General features: G+C 39.8%; 1 protein-coding gene across 1 annotated transcript in view; it reads left to right on the forward strand.

Moving 5' to 3' along the window:
* Positions 1-5603: 5603 nt before the first annotated feature.
* Positions 5604-22584, forward strand: part of LOC310926312 (glypican-5-like) — a gene marked incomplete at its 5' end in the record, with an annotated part of 50673 nt that continues 33692 nt past the window's right edge. Inside the window, 7 exons of the mRNA XM_083888421.1 lie at positions 5604-5781; positions 8107-8268; positions 12401-12942; positions 14528-14710; positions 17143-17306; positions 17462-17521; positions 18008-18130. Coding sequence (XP_083744547.1) covers positions 5604-5781; positions 8107-8268; positions 12401-12942; positions 14528-14710; positions 17143-17306; positions 17462-17521; positions 18008-18130 — 1412 coding nt within the window. The remainder of the gene's footprint in view (positions 5782-8106; positions 8269-12400; positions 12943-14527; positions 14711-17142; positions 17307-17461; positions 17522-18007; positions 18131-22584) is intronic.

Genomic DNA, 22584 nt, shown 5'->3' on the forward strand with positions numbered 1-22584 from the left:
CTGAGCAATCAAAGGTTTGGTCCCCAGAGATAGCACTTTGACAACTAAACAGGCAGACGTCTTCACTACGTTCAAAATAAGTCGGTATTTCTATACAATTGAATGTGGTCATATATATATATATATCGTGTTTTTGAACGTTTGCTATTGTTTCAACGGGTTTTAGTATTGTTGGACATCGTAAACACCGTGTACTCTGACTTCTTCCCTGTCGCCTGTCAAACAAGTGCCCCATGTGAGGCTCGAACTCACGACCTTCAGATTGAGACTGAAGGACTGCCTACTTCCCCGTCATTGTGAGAGCCAATCAAATCGCTTATCGCTACCAAGAATTGAGCAATCAGATGTCGCCGCACTACCAAGAATGGCGTAAACCAATCAGCTCTCACCATGGGCTACCACGATATGACCAATCGCAATCAGTATCGCTACCAAGATTTGAGCACTGCTACTTCGTTCAGACCGACATCTTTTACTGTATTTACTGTAAGTTCCTTGCCAATCTATTGTTTCAAAGTGTTGATATCATATTATTATGTGGAATTAAGATGTGGTATACTTACGGTGCTAGCTATCCAACACCCTACCTATACAAATAAATACGGTAATACAGTCAGGTAGGGCTGCAACAACGAATCGATAAAATCGATAAAAATCGATTACTAAAAGCGTTGGCAACGGATTTAATTATTGGTTCGTTGTGTCGCGCGATAAATACGTCACTCCTAGGCGCGGAACTGTTAACAGATGCCGACTGTTTCATGCCGGTTCATGCACGCCCACAGGAAGCCTTGCGTGCGCGTGAATAGTTCCAAAGTGAGCGACAACTTATTTTCTAGACTTGAAACATGGCGGAGGTGGAGAAAACCGTTCGGCCGCAATCCTCTAAAATGTGGGAACACTTTACCATTCATTAACCCAAAAAGTGTGTTAGCGGCAATAGTTGCAAGAGCGAAACGGCGTGGCACGGAAGAACCACGGTGATGATCCATCCAGCACCTGAAAAGAAAACATGTCGGAGTCATCCGTGACAAGGAAGGGAGGAGGTAGGAAGTAAGGACATGTAGCATTAGTCTCTCCTGTTTCTCGTTTAATGGGTTAATTTATTCATTATTCAGCTTTACAAATACAAACAGTTTATTAAACTAAAGTAAGCATTAGCTGGTTTGTGTGTGTGTGTGTGTGTGTGTCTTTTTTTCTTCTTCTATTTTAAAGCACTTACAGCTTAGGTAAGTTATTAAAAACGAGTTTTCATACTACAATGATGTAATAATGTAAGATGAGTAAGTTTCAAGTGTACATTTTCTATAGTAAGCAGGTGAGAGTCAAGTGAGGTAGAACATTTTGTCGTCAGGGTCAAAATCAACATATTAAATCTACTTAAATGAGTATAAATAAGTACTTCAACTAAAAAAATTTGTCTCGTCTGTAAATGTGTGTATAACATACATTGTATGTTTTATTTTGTGTTATTCCAGTTATGTTTTCATTTATTTTTTATCATTTAATATTACTTTTGAAAGCTCAGAGACGTTGGAGCAATAACCTGTTGTTTTTACACTTTAGTCTGCACTGTGAATTTGAAATGTTCCGTTTTTGAATAAAGATGTGGCAATTACAAATATTTCCTTTTTTTACCCGATTCATCGGAAAATAATCAACCGATTAATCAATTATGAAAAGGTTTTTGGCTCTATACACCAAAACAATGGATTTGATTAAACAAACGTGTGATTTAACTGCGCACTTTCAGCTTTAATTTGAGGGTATTTACATCCAAATCAAGTGAACGGTGTAAGAATTACAACACTTTATATATGTGCATCCCACTTTTTAGGGGACCAAAAGTAATGGGACAAACATTCATAAACTTTCATTGTTTAATACTTGGTTGCAAATCCTTTCTAGTCAATTACAGCCTGAAGTCTGGAAGGCATAGACATCACCAGACCCTGGGTTTCATCCCTGGTGATGCTCTGTCAGGCCTCTACTGCAACAGTCTTCAGTTCCTGCTTGTTCTTGGGCCATTTTCCCTTCAGTTTGGTCTTTAGCAAGTGCAATGCATGCTCAATCAGATTCAGGTCAAGTGATTGACTTGGCCATTGCATAACATGCCACGTATTTGCCTTAAAAACTCTTTGGTTGCTTTTACAGTTTGCTTTGGGTCATTGTATATCTGCAATGTGAAGCCAAGTCCAATGAGTTCTGAAGCATTTGGCTGAATATGAGAATCAGAATCAGAATAGAGCTTTATTGGCCAAGTATGAGGACACAAGGAATTTGACTTTTTTCTTTGCATGCCGTACATTTAACATAACATGACAAACATATAACTCAAAAGAACAAGGACATCAAAGAACAATAAATTAAGAAATGAGTGACATAAAATGAATATGGAAATGGCTCTGTTATAAATATATGAGTGTATTTAGAGTGAGGAAAAGTCAAGTAGAGCAGATAATATTGCTGTAAACACTTCAGAATTCATCCTGCTGCTTTTGTCAGCAGTTACATCATCAATAAATACAAGAGAACCAGTTCCATTGGCAGCCATACATGCCCACGCCATGACACTACCACCACCATGCTTCACTGATGAGGTGGTATGTTGTGGATCATGAGCAGTTCCTTTCCTTCTCCACATTCTTCTCTTCCCATCACTGTGGTACAAGTTGATCTTGGTCTCGTCTGTCCAGAGGATGTTCTTCCAGAATTGTAACAGCTTTTTTCGGTGTTGTTTTGTAAATTCTAATCTTCTTTTCCTGTTTTTGAGGATCACCAATGGTTTTCATCTTGTGGTGAACCCTCTGTATTCACTCTGGTGAAGTCTTCTTTTGATTGTTGACTTTGAAACACATACACCTACCTCCTGGAGAGTGTTTCTGATCTGGCCAACTGTTGTGAAGGGCTTTTTCTTCACCAGGGAAAGAATTCTTCTGTCGTCCACCACAGTGGTTTTCTGTGGTCTTCCAGGTCTTTTGGTGTTGCTGAGCTGAATGTGTACTATTTCACATTACACGTGCATATTTGTAACATATGAGGGACCCCCGTGGCAGTTTGACTCACAAACCCTGTTTTACATGAATTGTAAAGGTTACTGTTACAACCAGCAGGTGGCGTCCATCCTCCACTGTCTGGGATAATAGTGGTTTCCACTGATTTACAGTTTTTCTGAGTCGCTTTGGTGCTTTTCTCACATCACTATTAACATTTGCACGGCAGTCAGTGCGTTTCTCAAAACAATTAGTGCAAACTAATTGCAACAACAATAACAAGCATGTCACTTGCTCAAAATGGATCGTCCATTCCTCAAAAGCAAGTATTCATGTCAATGACACTGCCAGTGTCAACAAAATGAGAAGTCTTGACATCATCGTTTATGAACAAGAGAGTCAAAGGACTTTGTCATGTTTTCATTATGACACTATTCTCTCAGTGTTTTCTAATGCAAAAAAAAAGGTCAGAACTCGGTGACGCTACCTGAAAATGCTCAAGACAGCACTATACACTACTTGTACAGCCATTTGAAAACTACAGTAAAGTTACACATTGCTGTAGTTAGAGGAGTAAGTGAGATATTAAGAGATGTTGGATTACTGTCCAATACTATACATATCTGTTCTCTCTACGAAATGTTTGAATGATTGAATTCACAGTGGTTCTTTTAACATTTGGTCCACAACTGTAGCTCTAATTTCGTTAGGAATCTGCCTCTGTGTTTGGTCTCTTCTCCCTCTTCCCCTGTTTTGTCCCCTTTCTTCTTCCTCCCCACATCCTCATCCCTCTTCCACGATGCTGACCTTCCATTTCTGTGTCACATAATTGTAGAAATGGTACACACTCTGTCCTGCTCAGTTCATAATATGCTTGCCAATTGAGGGTTCATGGGATTCATCCCTGAGTGACTGTGAACAAGTGGTTTGTCATTGGTTACAACTAATACTTCACACATCTCCTCGTGAGTGGAAGCTGAAGACGATTAGTTTTATTGGGAACGATTATTCAGGATCCATAAGTATGAACTATACTTATGACTGACATGACATAAGCAAATGATAATGTTATAAAACAGCAGAGAATTGTATGAAAGCAACTGATACATGTCCAAAAGCATTTGCAATTTGTTCAGAGGAAGGAGAAATAGCTACTATGATGTGCACACAAGCCTAAATGTTGTGGAGGTTGAACTAATAGTTAAGAGAATGTTCATTCTGATCTGAGAAAAGCACCAAAGCGACTGAGAAACACTTTTACTTCTCACACAAAGACCAGTCAGATTTACTGGATCCAATTAGCAGGAGGCTACTGTGATAAATGAGAAATCTATCATAGCATAGTGAAATTGAATTGTATTTTCTGTGAGTATTATGACATATAATTGCTTTCTTAAGTTAGTGTGAACATTAAGAACTACTTGTTGTGTAAAAACACAAATTGATGATTTAACACATTCTTCTTATTTTGTTCTTAAACCGTTGTGTTATCTTGTTACAGTTCCATCTCTTTATTTATTATGTATGTGTTTATGTTATTTAATACTGCCTTTTGTGCATTTGACTTTCATTGCAATGTTATTTTGTATCTTGCTGAATTAATCGGTAAGTATTTTGATAAATAATTCATCGGTCAGTTTAAATGTGTAAAAGTGTTCAGGTTTTTCCAGCTTCTTAAATTTGAATATGTTCTGGTTTCTTTGTGCCATATAACAAATAAATCATTAAAGCTGAATCATTTTGGTTTGTGGACAAAACAGACATTTGACATTTCCAGGTTTGGTAAACACAGTTTGACATTTTTCAACATATGTCGACATTTTGTGGACCAAACAAGTACTCAACTCATTGTGAAAATAATCAACAGATTAATCGATGATGAAAATACTTGTTAGTTGTAGCCCTAATATACTATAATGGAGTTCTCTTAGTACTGTACATTTTAAAATACTCTTTGAAAATCCACACATTTTTAAATTTCTTCATGGCTTTAAACAGATTAAAGCCATGAAGACAGGGGCATACAGCCTGCCGGCCCACTAGGGGGTCCAATCTGGCCTGTAGGCTGAATTTGTGAAAATGCAATAGTATATTTTTCAGTTCCAGATACCTGTGACTAATGTTCTGTGCCATTGTAGATCCAATATAATGTTCCAGATCAAAGTGATAAACAGTCTTTGGTTTCATAAAGAAGAGAAAAATTGGTATGTATAAACTACTTACTTCACCTTTAAGGGCGCTCTTGTCAATGGAAACTGGAGCTAACATTAGCCTAACTATTAACGTTAGCTCGCAGTTGCGCAAAAAGAATAAAGGTTAGTCCGTAAATAGTGCAAAGTTGTTCAATGAAAATCGCAGGCCTAAAGTGGTGGGCATAAACCTATGTCTGGTGGTAGCCCATATTATAAGGGCAACCAAAATCTAATTTTTCTCAGGGCCCCATGCAGGCTTGGGCCGGCCCTGTGTGTACACACGCACACACTCACACTCAGAGAGAGAGAGCGGCTGCAGATGGAGTGTCCAGTGTCACCGCTCGGACTTTGTGTATGAATCCACGCTGTAACTTCACAGACTCTCTTCTTAACTCCCCTTAACTTCTGACATGGTGCGATGTTCCGTGCAGCCTCTCAACACGTGGACTTGTTTCGGGTGTTTTTACTGCACGTTGCTCTCGTCGCGCAGTCGGACTGTGCGTCAGCCGACACGGGCAGCTGTCATGAGGTGAAGACGGCCTACATGATGCGCCAGATCGGCCCCGTGGAGCTGGTACCGGAGACACCGGGAACAGGTTAGTCACCGCGGGGATGATAGAGACCCAGCACACACGGAGGTGAACTCCACACGTTTATTCAGATTCTGGTGCAGAGGTTTTTTACGTTGTTTAACAATATTTTAAGGGAATACTAAGCAAACGTCTCTGGCAAACATTGTTTTTGTAATAACTATAATAACCGTTTATGCTTATTTTCCAAACCATTTATCAGAATACAACCAGAAAATAAAGGAAATACGGATGTAGTATTAAAATAACAAAACACACACACACACCCTAAAGTGGAACACTAATTAACGCCATTGGTAACACCTGTGTTAATGTAGATGTTACAGCAGGATTATTTAATAATACCTATAATATACAATTCACACAATGCGAGTTGAACTCATCAGAATCCTGTTAATATATATATATAAAAAAATACAAATTACAGTCGCATCATTCCTTTGAAAATGTCAGATATCCCTGAATATGAGACACATGATTTGATACAAAGCACAGTGCAGAGTTTGAAATTAAACGCCCGACCAGTTAATTCAGTTGGTGCAGTTTTGCTATTCATCATAGTAGGTTAAGTTAAAGTGTATTTTTTCGACAGCACATTTTTAAACAACAGAAATACAAATATAAGCAACAATGTAAAAAAAAAAAAAATACAAAGATCGGTATCTTGCTTATCTTGTAAAGTATCTTGGGAACATTCTTATGGACATTAATTAATTAATGCTATTCAATTGTGACTGGTAATAATACTGAGGTTTTAAAATGCAGAACCTGTAAGTGAACATACCTGCCAATTAAAAAGATCCTATTACTTCACTGACCAGTGTAAAATCATAATCATATTTTGTTGAATTAAAGTGTATATTCTGGATCAAGTCTGGACCTGTGATCAACACCAGTGCTGCATAAGCCAAGGCTTAGACGGATAGATGTTATTTCTGAATCTGTACAAATCTAAGCTAAATAGATTTTATTTCCTGTATAGATCTCTTGCTGTATTGTTGAAAAAAACATGTTGTTTTCTGCACACTATCACTAAACTAATGTGAATTATCCATATAATACAACTCCTGACATCTTTATGGTGGTGGAGAGTGGGTGATGTAGAGTTTCATTTATGCTTGATCTGTGAATATTTTCTACTTATGCTCTTCTTATGGAGAAGTCATTAAAAATATATAATTTTGGTTTGTGAACAAAACAAGACATTTGGGAATATTATAATTTTGAAGATTTGGGACACATTGACTGACATTTTTGGTTCTTGGGCAAAATATAAACAGTTTAAAACAAACACATTGACTGGTGCGATTTGGCCCCAAGCCTCCATCTTGACACCCTGATGAAGTGTGTGATTTGAATTGAAAAATGAGTCATGGAATTGCCAATGAATAGTAATTAAGTTAGTAATGTCCCGTATGATCAGACTGTAATAATAAAAATAGCTCAGAGGTTGACACGTGTGTGTGTGTGTTCTTCTATGTGTCTTTGTGGAGACCAAAAAAAACCATAAAACCATAGGAAGTGAGGACATTTAAGCCATGATCCTCATGTTCTGTTGTCCTGTTTTTTAAGGGCAGAGTTAGCATTGAGTTGTGATGGTTAAGGTTAGGGTAAGGGGCTAAGAAATGCGTTATGTCTATGAGTATCCTCACAATGAATGCTGCTCAAACGAGAGTGTGTGTGTTTGTTATGTCAGATTTAGTCACTCATCTCACTCAATCTCTCCTTTGATCTCAGTCAGCTGTTTGACAGCTTTGCTTTACGGTGCACGCACACATGCACGCACACCATGTGCATGTCATCATATTAGGTCCCTGCAGACCCTCTGTCATATTATCCAGGCTTGCACAGCTGTTCTTGTTCGGACACTTCATTTGTACGGCCTAATTAAAACGTCTCCAAACGTAACCATACCCAGTTAATGCCTAACCACAACTGTAACCTATAACCTTTACATGAACTTCAGAAATGACCAGGATTTGTGTCTCCATGAGGACTAATGGTCCCGAAACAGTTTGTATTTATACCAGAAAAGGCCCTAAAAAGGCAACAAAAACAAAAACTGACTGGAAATGATTATTTTCAGTTGTTCTGAATACCTTTTTTGACTTTTGTCAAGATGTGGAAGTCATTCCGAGTTTTTATTCCTGTAAATATTTTATCAGAAACTGGTGGGTGTTTGAAAATGTTAAACAGTAAAGGTTTAAAAACACACACAGACTTTAAAACGTGATGTTCTGCCACCCGGCATTTATTTTCAAATGAGATTTTGAACATCCTTTTGACTGTGAAATGAACAAATCTGTAGTTATGCCCCTCTGTGTCTTTCAGACGAGTCTCTCCGAGTGTGCGTCCACCCCGGGCCCACTTGCTGTACAAGTAAGATGGAGGACAGCTACATGGCAGCTGTTCGCAGCGAGACGCAGCAGAAGATGCAGTCTTACAGCTTTGAGCTCAAGTACCTGATCGCTGGACACACCAAGTCCTACCAAGGTAAAGGAGAGAGCAATGTAAAGGGAGGAGATGATTGATTATTGATATTTGAAATTGGAAAAAAAAACAAAATTTGCAGGTGTGGAGAGAAACATAAAGGCTGATCGGTGTTTGCTTTTAATTCCTCAGTTATTTTTTTCTGCATTTCAACAGGTGCAGAAACTAGGGTTATTTTTTACTGAAATTGCGACTGTGATATGACTTGCGATATGAGAAGGATTGGTCATTTTTACACCATTATTCTCATTTTTATTGCAATAACATATTTAAAATAATTAAATGTGCTATATTTGTGCAAATCTGTGAGAAACAAAGATGTATGTAGCATATAATATATGTCGGCCAGGGCAATATTTTAATCTAAAATGGTAATTTGACACATGTTTTGGCGTGAAGATTTCGGTAGGCCTTATTGCGATTTTACTGCAATCAGCAAAGTTATTATCTGATTGTTGTTAAAATTAACAAAACTCCATTTCTCAGTATTTTGGATTATTCCAAATATGGACGTTATGAAACAGATTTTTCCATTTTTACGGTCTGTCACTATATGACAAGAGAGTGATTTCTTTGGCTCATTCAAGAACCCAAATCCAAGTGAGTGTAAAGTGCTGGTGATTTTGGTGTTTTCAACAGTTCTGTCAAGTGCTTGTTGCCCCCTGTCATTCCCACTTTGTGGGTTCATCATGAAATGGCGAGTTTGTGTCAGGGGTAGCGGTGTGAGGCCAGTTTATTTTGTGAGGCGCCGCAGTGGCCGGCCAAACAAACAACTGACGTTGGACAGAGTGTGAGAGCAAACTCTCCGAGGGAGCAACAGAAAACTTTGTTACAACTCTCCGCTGTCTTTCTCCCTCTGTCGGCCTCTGTCGCCGAAATAATCAGGTTTTGTTCGTGACCAATGAGAGAGCGAGGGACGGAGAATGTTTACATTCAGTACGTATCCGCAGCAAAGTGTTGTTGCTGTGGGCAACAGCCGGTCTCTGACGGCTGCTCTGAATAGGAGGAAGAATACTCTGCTTGTCCACTTGTCCCTCAACGCTATTCACGAGTGTGTGTGTGTGTTTGTGTGTGTGTGAGAGCCTGTGTGTGTGTGTGTGTGTGTGTGTGTCTTCTCACGTTGAGAAGAGGAGATAAGAAGATGGATGGAGCTGGTGAAAACCCAGCAGACAGACACGGCAAACATTTACCTCTCTTTCTCTCTGGCTCTCACTGCCGTGCTCCATGCAAGTCATCTCATTCTTAGGGTGAAATCCAATTCCTTGCTTAACCCTCAATCTCAACCCTCAATCTCAAAAATGCGTGCTCCCTCTAGTGCAAGTGCTGTCCCGATTCTCAGAAAAATTAAGTTGAGGGCCAAGTTTAAGGGCTGTATCGCCCTCAATATTGAGATTTTCCGAGACCACCCTTGGGAGCAAGGGCTACCCAGAATGCATTGCGTGTTTTCACGTAACAAAGATGGCGGCGAAAGCAGCGAAACTACTTACTTAACTTACTTTGTTAATAGAGATATAAAAATGATGAAAACCATTGTATTATCTTAGTTTAGGCACATATTATGGATTACTAACGTCATTGTTGCGTAACATTTATTTCTGTTTTACGATCTTTTGTCAATAGCCGGCCGGTGCAGACAAGCGATCGTTTGCTATCGTTTACTTTTCAATAAGCCGTGGTGTGTGGTAACTGTCAGCTGAGGTTAATGCAAAGCTTCCATACACAAAGAGAGGCTGGTCCATGGCCAATAATGCAGCATTTAACAAGAAAAAAATAGAAAATGTTATAATTTTTCCCTAATTTAACCCTGTAACATCAGCCTTAAATGAAATTAATTTTGCATAACAGCAGCATTTCTCAACAGCTGAGTGGAATCTCAGAGGATTTCATCTCTAGAGCACGGTGATTATATCCCACTAGAGATACGGAGACATGCCCAGAGTGCTTGTATTCAAGTTCTATTTACACCCTGTGGATAACTCTGTGTGTGTGTGTGTGTGTCTCCTGGCACTGTGAGACCTTTGCATGCTCTCGTCTCTTTGTCGCAGCTGTCGTCCAATCACGTATAGGGTAAAGAGCCAATCACATGAACCCCGGCGTAGCCTTTGCCTCGTCACTCGATGCCATCTGTATTTGAGTTGCCATTGCGAGGACATGGGTATGCAAACACATGAAAGTGAGACAATCTCACTCAGCGCATTAGTTTAAAGAGCCCTGATGCTGCTGCTGCTGCTGCTGCTGCTGCTGCTTTAAACCCTGTTCCCCAAACACACACACACACACGTTTCCATGACTTCAGAGGACATTGTATTGACTTACATTCATTTTCTGGAGACTTGCTCTAACCTTAACCATAATAACTACTGGCCTAATCCTAACCCTGAGTCTCAAACCTAAACATGTACGTTATAGGGACTTTATTTTTGTCCCCATAAGGAAGACAAGTCCCCATAATGTGACCGTGTAAACAGATTTAGGTCCCCACAACACAAAGAACACAACACCCTTATTCACTCATTGTAGTTACTCTGTTCAGTCACCAAAGTATTATAAAGATACCAAATTACATAGACATTGTATTTTTCAGGCCTTTTTTATTTAGCATTTTTTTTTTTATACATTTACGCAAGGTTTTTAATAACCACTCAGCTGAAATGTTGCTGTTGGCGTTTAAAACATATTTCCGCCTTCAGTACACTGATGTACATGGAATGCAGAGATGACATGGACACACAAACATACACACACATTGACTTGGGGAACATTTCAGACGAGTTGAAGTTTCTCTCGGTGTGTGTGTGTGTGTGTGTTTGTGTTCAAGGATGCCAGTAGATTGACATCACCTTTCTTTAGTTAGCAGCGTTCAAACATAGCCTCACACGTGGCTCTTGCTGCCTCCTTTTAAACGGACGGTGCTGTCCACGTTATAAGACTGTGTTAAACACATAGGAAACATAGTGGATCATGAGAATTGGGCCCCTCATTATCACCTGACCATAGATAACAGCGTAGTGAAAATGAGCACAGCAGTGAATGAGCTTGGGAGTTAATTTTGGCCTCGTGTGCAGCAGGAAGAAGTCAGTCCAAGGTTGTGTGGACAAAGACTATGGGAAACTGATATAAGTATAGATATGGAAATGTCACACGTGCATCTAGGGTATGTCTGTAGTGTTCCCATTTGAAATAAGAACATGTTACTTTACAGTTTACACAAGGGCTGTATGTTTTTATTAATGTTTCATTATGTGTGCTTAAAAATGTGTTTGTTACAAGTTGAAGACAAATAAAATCTGAGTTAAAGTACTTCTATTGTAACATGTTCTAGATAAGTTCTTTTATATTGTTTTTTATTTTTTTTTTACTATTGAGTCAAAAGTCTCTCTAAAATATTGAAAGGTAGTTGTACAGAGAAACAGTAAGCAAGGACTTTAATGGTGTTTTTTTTTACATTTTTAAATTCAGAAGTTGAATAATTGTACCTAATTTAAGTGTAACTAATAATCCCCAACAGTGATTATTAGTGTGTCAGTTACAGTATATTACTGAAAACAAAAATATTGTGAAAGTATTGTAAAGTATTGTGATTTTTACTTACATCCTTGAGTTGTGGTTCATGTGTGTCACTGAGGACAGTTCAAACTGTTGTGTGTTGTTTCCCCCGAGGCTCGGTCACTTATTGCTTTGCAAATTACATTTCCTATGCGAGGCTCAATTTGTGACATAACTGTTTTGAACAAGCTGAGGGAGCTAGCTCACAGGCTACATGGGTACTTAAAGGACCAGTGTGTAAGAAATAGTGACATCTGATGGTGAGACGTATAATGGCTGGTTCATACTATTGAAGAAACATGGTGCCACCTGCTGGCAGCCTCTGTAAAGCCAGGCCCTTGCTTAAAGTACATGTTTAAGACTTTATGGCTATGAAAATGATTATGCACTCATACTAACATTTAATGGATGTATATTCGATTTCCACCAACAAACCATTCATAAATATGAAACACTGCATTTTAAGATTTCCTAGTCCAGCATGATGAAGTGTCTTCAGACAAAGGACAGAATGAATATCATATATTCTCTTTGTTTCTCATTGTAGCATGAAATCCCTGTCTCTCTGTGTCTTCTCTCTCCGTCACAGACACCTTTGAGTCGCTGGTGTCCTTCACGTCCAACCTGACCAGCTCTCTGTTCGACAGCGCCTACTCCGCTCTGGCGTCTGACTGTCGCCCCCTTGTGTTTCAGCTGTTTGGCGACATCAAACGCCATCTCTCCGGAGACTCTACCGCCCCCTTGGATAAGACTGTGGGTCGGTTCTACAACGACCTCTTCCCGTTGGTTTACCGCCGTCTGCTCAACCCCGGGATCGGCCACATGTCCCTACAGTCCTCCACCTCCAACACTCTGGACGACTGCCTGCGGCTAACGCGGCAGGACGTCGGCCCGTTTGGACCCCATCCCCGCCTTCTGGTTAGCGGCCTGTCCAGTGCGCTCGGAGTAGGGCGGGCGTTGAGCCGATTGTTGCGACTCGCCGGCGAGGTTGTGAACGCGACCGAAAAGGCAACGTTATCGAGGGAGTGTGGGCGTGGTTTAGTGAGGATGCAGTACTGTTCCCACTGCAGAGGCCTGACACTGATACGACCCTGCACTGGACTCTGTGTTAACATTATGAGAGGATGTCTGGTAAGTGGGTCAATGGTTTGTCTTTCGAGTATGAGCTGACTAATATTGATCAAATCTAGTAGTAGTAGTATCTAGAGACATTAACTCAATAGACTCTACATTTGAAATTGTTTGACATTTTGGGAAACAGTCATTTGAATTTCTGGTGACGGTGAGATTAGAGATGTCACTGTCACTATTTTAGGCTTAAAAGTAAGCCAGCTGTTGATTTGACTTGTTTTATCATATATATATAATCAGCAATTTCAAGCAAGCAAACGGGCACATTTCCAAAAATGCCAAAATTGATTTTTAAAGGTCATATATGTAACATTTAGTATGTTTTATTGTAGGGCTGCATCGATTATTCAAACAAATCTCCCGTGACCCATTTGTAGGTCCCGACCCATTGTTTTGGAAGCTGTTTTACGCCTAAACGTACAACAATCTTTTTTTTTTTTTTTTCAATAATTAAAACAAGCTCTCTCTTTTTTCTCTCAATTACTATAGAGTTTCAGCCTTAGTTTATTGGCAGAAATATAATATACTATGTGTGTTTATTTTAAGAGCATAATAGCTTCAAAATAAAAGCGTTTTGGGTTTTTTAGCCTTATAATAAGCCATTAATGTGAACCTAAGGCAAAGTTGCCTTGATTTGTGGAGACCACCATCTTGCACCGTCATGTTTCTTCAGAAGCCTATGCTGACAAATCAGTGTGTCAGTGTGGATTTTGAAGCAGACCCTTACTACGCAGATTAAGTATAACATCATCCTTTCTGGTATGTGAAAGCCACTGTGGAGTCTGAGCAGAGGAGTCCTCCGTTTGTTACAGTCTACAGTGTCACCATTAGATGGCACACACTGAAGCTAATTTTCCATATCTCTAATTTTTACTACAGTGAGCAATGGCGTCCGAGGGAGAAAGACTGTTGTTGTTGAAACAGCGGCCGTTTGTCACTTTTCTGTGTCCCGGAACGCAGTTTTAAGATAATGTGAGGCGAGAAATTGGCCATTTAGAGTCTAAACATGTGCTGTGTGTGTTAAGATATGACGTATTTATAGTTCGGCAGCGACGAAGTCGGCGGTGTTCAGCTCCGCCCTCTGTGGACGCTCGGTGCTCACTGTGAGCCGGCACAGAGCAGCTTAGCTCGGCCTGTCCTGAGGACCAATCGCAGCTCTTGCCGTCTCCGTTGTCCCTTGACGGAGTGACGGACACTTAAAAAATATTCCGTGCACCCGGAGACGACGCAGAGGCTCTTCGACAGGTTCTGCGTCGACCCAGAGGACTCTGCGTAACCTACGCAGAGCACTTTACGCAGGAGTATAAATTGGGCTTAAAGAGACTTCTTTAGCTGGAAGATGACCTGTTAATCCTGTTTTGGAAGAAAGAAGAAAAGAAAGAGTGGAAAAACAACTTCCACCATGTTTTTCGTCTTTAGTCGTTGAACACAGACATTAAAGTTGAGGAGAGTCAAATAAGTATTATTTGTAGTGTGAAAACAAAGTCCTTCATGGGACACACTGTTTTGACTCACTTCTGTCACCTCCACATCCTTGAATTGTCTCTTTTTTCCCCTTCTTTTCTGTCTGTCTATCTGTTGTTAGGTCGGGGTATCAGAGCTTGGTGCCCCCTGGAGGGGTTTGGTTGTATTGCTACAACGCTTAGCTGCCACTCTAGCAACTAGCAGCAACCACAACAGCATGGAGCTGGCCCTGTTGGCGGTGCGAAACCACGTGAACGACGCCATACTGCATGCTCAGCTGCACGGGCCTCGCATCACAGCCACAGTAAGTGGAGGTTCTCATGGGGTAAGATCTGCCTCGTGTGCTGTCTCTAATTGAAACCGTGTACATAAGGTAAAGAGATACTCATGCCAGACTCCTTATAAACGTTCGAATATCAAAGTAACCGTGTCTCTGTTGAATTGAAACAACAAAGGGCAGAGAATTACAAATTAAAAGATGAAAAGAGGAACTCAAGCATGTTCTCTTAATCATTCCTACTCATATGCCGCCATAATGAAGTCATTTGAATTGTGGACACAGAGTGCGAAAGACTGTTGGTTTCGTTCAGCCTGGCATTTTGGAACTTCTCACAAATGCCTTGTACCAAGGTGGGCTAAAAACAGCCTCATTCTTCAGAAAATCCGGGGTTCCCCTCAGCCTCTGTGTGTGTGTGTGTGTGTGTGTGTGTGTGTGTGTGTGTGTGTGTGTATGCGAGTGTGAATACAGATCCAGTGCCAGACAAAGACTGTTGTTGGCGGGACAACCGGTACCCAGAATGCAGCTTGATTCTTAGTGATGAGAAAGTGGCTAATCTCTGGACAAACAGAAGACACACAAATGCACACACACACACATATGCACACACATACACATGCACATGCACACACCATTGGATGAAGAAGTAGAGTAGCTGTCCAACTCTGATAGAACATTGTGGACTTAGTAGAGTAGATTCCTGAGAGGTAAACAAACACACAAGCAGAGGTTCACTGTCGATTGTGGTATATAAGAAAATTCCACTTCATTAAATATTTGTTCTAGCCTCTGCCTCATTAGAGACATCAGCAGACAACGGGACTCTCTGCGGTTTAACAGCTAACAGGTGCTACATGAAGAATTTAAGGTCAACGGACAAGTGCATGACACATTTTGAGATCGCTGTAATTTTTGGATGTGAAAAAAGTATGTTGATAGTTGATAAGTGTGATGTTGATTTACACATCATCTGATAAACTGTCAATCATGTCCTTTATAATATATATAGAACTGTTTTCTTGTGTGGTGTCTGACAACTATTGTATGATTGGCCAGAAATTTGAAGTAGGTGTGGTTAATGCAGAGGAGAAATGTCTCTGTTCTTGTGACATATTTACAGGCTTTAGAGAATGAAATATTCTTCAAAATGAATGTGCAAATAATGGTTGGGCAAGTGTTGGGCAAGTTACTAGTACTAGTTACTTCTCCCAGAGAGTAACTAAAGTAGTTACTGAGTTACAAATTTCAAGTAATTTTTAATGCACAAAGTGCAACAACAAGTGCACAAATCTAAATTATTTTAACGTTGCTGTGGGAAAGTGAGACTAGCATCCAATAAAATGTGATGCGTGAGTAAGCAGACTAAGCACCCGCCCAACTTCACCTCCGATTGGCTTACCATAGAATTGTACTCAACCTCAGCCAATCGTCATCACTTTTTTTGCGATTGTCTTGTGCCCCCACCCTCACCAAAGACAAGGAGGAACAAGACATTTCTCTGTCGCTCGCCTCAGAGGTCTGATTTAAAACAACTGCCTTCAATAAAGTAACGCGACACATTATTGGTCAGTAACGGTAACGGCGTTATAATAATGAGAAGAAAAACGTAACGGTGTTACTTACTTACCCATCACTGAAAATGAATACCCTTCCAAGTGATAAAGTAAACTTGAGGAATTAAGGCTGTGGTTAGCGCAGGTTGTCTTGTAACCGGAAGGAAGAGGGTTTGATCCTCCGCTCTTCTAGTCTACATACCAATGTCCCTGTAGCAGGCACTTAAAGGGACACTGTGTAGTATTTATGGGTTTATATAACCCAAAATCCACTTTTTTATACATATTATGTGCTCCTGCATTGTCTAGTCGCTGTATAATAGTTTTTGTTTCATTTTCGTAGTGTTTCAAAAAGTCATGTAAAATAACACGGTCGCGGGCTGTGGTTGCATAGCCACTGTTAGCAGCGAGACGCCATGTTTCTACTGGAGCCTGTAAGGACAAACGCGAGAGAACAAATCAAGCGTCTCTTTACTTGTAGCGGAAGTCCCGCCTCCACTCTCTCCGCTTCGTCTGCTACGGCCGCGGTAGCTCGCCCTCTCCCTCGCCTCACGAACCTCATCGACGATGATTTGACGACATTTGAGCAGCTGCGGATACGGTAGCGCTCAGGGAAGGGAGGGGGTGAGCAGAGGAGCAGTTCTTTGTTGTAAATTTCAGCCTCTCCTCTAGATGGCACTATAAACTACTTACTTCACCTTTAACAGAGAATTGCTCCAGGCAGCTGGCAGTGTGTGACTCAGGCATGATAGAGCTGCATATTGATGCTCTGCATGAATGTGTGTGAATGAGTGGTCATCACTGGTGTGCAAATACAGTACATTTACCATTCACTTCACTTTTTTTTTTATTATAAGAAGCATGTGCATGACCAGCCTTTACCCACAATACCAACTTTGTCCTCAGGTAGAGAAGGTGTGTGGTCCACAGGACGCCGGTCCCGTGATTACAAGAACAAAACCCACCGGCTCCCACAACACAACTTCAGCAACTGCTGTCGCATCGCTGACCTCAGAGGGTTCGTCTGTGACTTCACCCGCTCATCAGCGCCTGCAGCTGCAGTCCCAGAGGTGAGTACAACGTACGCCCCGGAGAAATGCGTGAGAATAGAACAAAAGCAGTAAAAAAGTGTGGAGAGTCTATTTCATGATTTATCTTGAGTTGGCACAAAACAAAATCTACTGTGTGTCAATGTGTTTATGTGTGCATATTTGTTTCCCACAAGGTTGTTTCCTCTTAAAGGGTCCAGAAGTGACAAAAGTCGAAACCTGAAGAAAATGTCAAGGTAAATATGTTTATATTACCAGTCATTAAAATTACAAAATGAAAAGTGTAGTAAGTAAGTGTTCGGTCATTTTATCCACTCTTTTCTCACTGAAAAGTCAACCATCCGACCTGTTTCAGTAAAAATGTCTTAATATCAGATATTGGGTATAAGGCAAATCAGATAGTCCACTTATTAAGGGTTTTGCATACCAAACATTCAATGAATGACTAATTTAATATTTATTCTAAATAATATTATTGTATCGCAAATTCAACCTGAAATCAGAGAACTCTTTTCATAAAAACCTTCATATCAGATTTTCAATCGTTATTTTATTTTATTTTTTCAAATGTGCTTTACTTTCCCTTTTCCACGTTGTTTTCAGTATTATACTATAATCTATGGAGAAAGAATTTCACAGGCTATTTGTCATGACACTTAATTAGAAGAAATGATGGTCCAAATCTCCTCCTGACAACAACTCAAACATGTCTCCTTCCTCAGGGAGTTTGAGGGATCTATACAACGGTACCAGTGGTTCTTCACAGAGCTTCCAGAGATGCTCTGTGAGAGCGAGATGGAGGTGGAGCAGCACACATGCTGGAGTGGCCGAGATGTTGCAGAGAGGTATGTGTGTGTCCAGTTGCAGCTTTTCATTTCATAGCAAATAGTGAATTTTCCCAGTAAGGGGAGCAGTACCACAGTATGTGGTCCTGGATGATGACTTGATGAGAGAAGGATTTGTTCAAATGCAGCACTGAGTGCATGACAAAAACCTCATAGAAAAAAGTATAATGGTGAATGAATGAATGAATGAATGAATGAATGAATGAATGCCGTTATTGTTGTGGCACAACAATAGTGGAATGGTCATCCTACGGTGTAAGCAACAAGACGAAATAGAAAACAGAAATAGAACATGACAACACGCAATGTAAGTAAAACACCAGAAACAAGCATTAAATGTGTATTAGGTCATGAGCCATATTTAAGCTCAGACATTTCCTCTCAGACCTGCGTCGTCCTGTGTCAAATAAATAGCGGTGCAATCGTCAATTCTTCCCAATTACACCATGTGGCTGCTGCAGTCTTTAGCTTTGCTCTGTGTTCCTCCATTATACACAGTAAGAGCTTTATTATTTGCTTGAACATAACTTGATAAGGGAAAACATTTAAAATGCTGCATCATAGTGGATAGTGTGTACATGACTGAATATTAATTTTACTCAGATTCATTGTGTGATTCGTGTGTGTGTGTGGCTATCAATAGTTGCCAGGGGAGGGGGTGGTGACAGTGTTGTGAAGGTTAGAGAGTTTGTTTCCAGACTCTTTCTCATGGTGATTAAATTGGCAGCTTTAGCTGGTAACAAGACAAATGGGCAAACACACACACGCACAGAGAGAGAGAGTTCACTCCATCTCAGTAGGGAATTGGTAGCTGTGATGGAGAAGATTTTCATTAATGGTCTGGCAACCATAGGAAACAGACCATGTTGCTTTGCAAGGACATCCCACACACACACACACACACACACACACACACACACACACACACACACACACACACACACACACACACACACACACACACACACACACACACACACACACACACACTTTTTCTACCACTGTTTGTGCCACAGTGAAGGCCACAAAACCTTGTATTGGTGGTTGTGTAATTTCCTGTGTCTGCTGATGTTTAAAAGTGGAACAAGACTAATTAAAAAAAAAAAAAAAAAAAAACATGGCTAAGCACAAAAGAATCAACACTCGTAAAGGTGCAGTATGTTAAATGTCATATGTATATGTATATGTGTGTATATATATATATATATATATATATATATATATATATATATATATAAAAATATATATATTATATACACAGTGCTTAACACATTTATTGGACCACCTGTCATAAAAACAAGAAAACCTCTTTCAAATATTTTTCTAAAACTTGTTTGTAAGTAAATAACTCTAATTTGACATCTAAATCAAGAAAATTTGCGTTACTATTACTGTTAAATTTGAAAATTCATGGATAACTATAATATAATATATAATATTTTAGCATTATAGCAGGTCAAAGAGCGTCTACATACTTGTGTATTAACCATTACAGAAGCATAAAAAAATATTTTGATAATTACCAATGCTGTTAATTTAGGGTAGCTGTGGCTTTTGGTGGTGGAGCAGCATGTTTTCATTATCATCCACAACTGACAGTAACTTGATTGATATTCAGCTGCAGTGTCCAACATCACCAGTAAATGTTGCTACATTTCACACGCTGTCCCTCTTAATACATTCTTATAATTCTACTTATATATGAAATATGTATTAACATCGCTTTTATACATTCTAAAAATAGACAGTACATCATACTCAGCTGAAACATTGTCACTCGGTAGAGATATAATTGGGAAACAAGGTGTGACTGAGACATAATTGACCTACTTTTTTCTGCCTTTATTGTTTTTTTTTAAAAGGGAAACGAGAAAGAAAAAACTTTTGTTCTGGAATCTTGAAATCCTTCAAACTTTAGTTTGAATTTAATTTAATTTGATAATAAAGCAAACTATGGTCACATATTCCAAAATCTTCAGGCGTCAAAGTCTGGGAAGTGTTAGAAGAGATGTTGCACTTGTTGGAATGCAGCCAGTCTGTGCCCCTCTGTGACCTCTTTACATCTTCCCTTCTCTCGCAACCATCCATCCACTCGTTCGTTCCTTCATTCAGCCGCCCATTCATCTCTCCATCATTCCATTCAGACTTCCAATTCGTCTCCTCCGCCCTCTGACCCACTTCGCTCCCAAATGTCTGTCTTTGGCGAGAGCGCGTTTATATGCGAGATTGAGAGAGAGGCGGCAAAAAGACAGGATGATGGATAACGAGGAGCAGATTAGCAGATCGTCTTTCTTCTGGGTTTGCGCGTTGAAGCATGATGAAGAAGGTGAACACACGAGAGTGCAACATAACACGGTTTATGTGTTACTGAAGTTTTTAAGTTTCAAGTCTTTGTTTTTAACCATATTTACCAAAACAAGTGGCCTTGAAAAACCTATTAAACCAGACTGAAGTCCCAAAGCCATATATAATCTGAGGTGATGGCAACTGGCAGCACAGTGTGGATCATTATTATAACGTATATTCATCAGAGCGCTTTTAAGAGGAACCTTTTAATTGTAGTATGTGGTTGCTCTAATGCAGGGGTCTGCAAACTGCGGCCCGAGAGCCACATGTGGTTCTTCAGCACCTCTGCAGTGGTTCCCTCCACTATTTTTTCACTTTATTTTGATATTTTACGAGATAAAGCAGAGATACATGAAGGTGGACGCCCACTAAAACAGACGTCACATCCTTTGTCTACATCAAATGCGATATTGAAAACCTCCCTAAAAAGTCTTGTCCATCTTTGGATCCACATAATTATGCCAGCAGGTTTTCACAGCTATTTCAAAGAAGGTTACTTTTTATTTTATTAATTTTTTCCGATTTGGGGGGATTCAACTATATCTACACGGTTCTGTGTTTTATTTCAATGTGAGCCTCCATGTGCCAGTGGTTTTCCTTTGTAAACAGAAAAAAAACAGAAATGAAATGTCAGCAGTTTTCTTTTTCTACTTCTGTATTTCTTAAATGCAACAAACTGTAGTTCTTTTATATAGAGTATATCTATATATCTTCATTTCATGGGTCTGCAGCTTCAGATTAAATTGATTTGGCTCTATTGATAGTAAAGGTTGCAGACCCCTGGTCTAATACCTTTATTTTTTAACAACGAAAGAATGAAACACATGATTATGGTACACATCGGGAAAAAAGTAATCCTCATGGATGTAAAGAAACAATCTTCTAAAGAAACAGTTTCTTACTGGAAATAAAGTCAATAGCACATCACTGACTGGTTTTAGGAAAACAACAACAGACTTTGGTCACATATCATACTGTAAACAAGAGCTGAAACAATGAGATTTACAGTCACAGTTGTACTTAACAGTGTATATTCTTACAACACCACTTAGATTTAAACAGTCACATTTCCTCATGTTTTAGATTGAAATCCAGGAGAAGACCAGTGGTCTAAATGCATTAAATGCAGCGTGAAAGTGCTGATTATGTTTCTAAACACTTTTTACAATTACAGTTACAGTTAAATGTGCTTTCAGAGCTCTGAAGCCAGTTGGAGCTGCAATAGCTGTGTTTTTCCAAAGGAGGGAAGCATTGTACCACCATCATCATCATCATCATTAGTAACCACACTGTCACTCTCCTTCCACCTCTGAGGATCTGCCACACCCCTCTTTTTTACGAGTTGTGTACAAGTTTCTGTAATGATTAAGTGGTAATGGCTGGTGATTATTAGCCATTACCACTTAATCATTACAAATGACATTACTTCATCCACCTCAGCTCAGAATGCTGTAAAGAGGAAGAGTAAGGGCCAATTCCAAATTCCTATCTTAACCCTCAATCTTAACCCTCAAGCTCAACCCTTAATCTTAACTGGCCCTCAAAACCAAGTGTTGAGGGTTATTTTGTCACTTAGAAATGGGACACCCCTTAAATGCAGATACGTCTTCAGACTGTGGGGGGCAGAATAACGCGAAAGCTGCGTCCAGTCTGTCAACTCCAAAAAAGAAGAAGAAGAACACTTGGAGTTAACAATTGGAATTCACCCTAAGACTTGCTCAGGAAGAGGACAGAGGAAGTGAGAATACGAGCATTTAATTCAAGCCACTTATCATTCATTCACCCACTGAGTTTTAAAGTGAACTGGCTTAAGACACTTAAAAAACAAACTTAACAGTGTGAGGACCTCAATCCCTCCACCATGAGATTTTTTTTGGTAAATGATATAGTCCCTGTTTCTTTACTGTGGATGTTGGGCTTTAATGTTCACTTCACAGCTCATAATTTTAAGTTATTTGAAGACTACTTTGACCTCCAAAGGACACAACATTTCCTGAATTCCTGGTTGTCCTGAACCAAATGGTTCAAGGATTTCCAAGGCGCACTGAGCAGGCTAGAAGTTTTTGCTGTCATTAGTGTCCACTAAAATCTCATTTAGGAGATCGATT

The sequence above is a fragment of the Microchirus variegatus genome (assembly GCF_963457635.1).
Source record: "Microchirus variegatus genome assembly, chromosome: 4".
Classification (NCBI taxonomy): Eukaryota; Metazoa; Chordata; class Actinopteri; order Pleuronectiformes; family Soleidae; genus Microchirus; species Microchirus variegatus.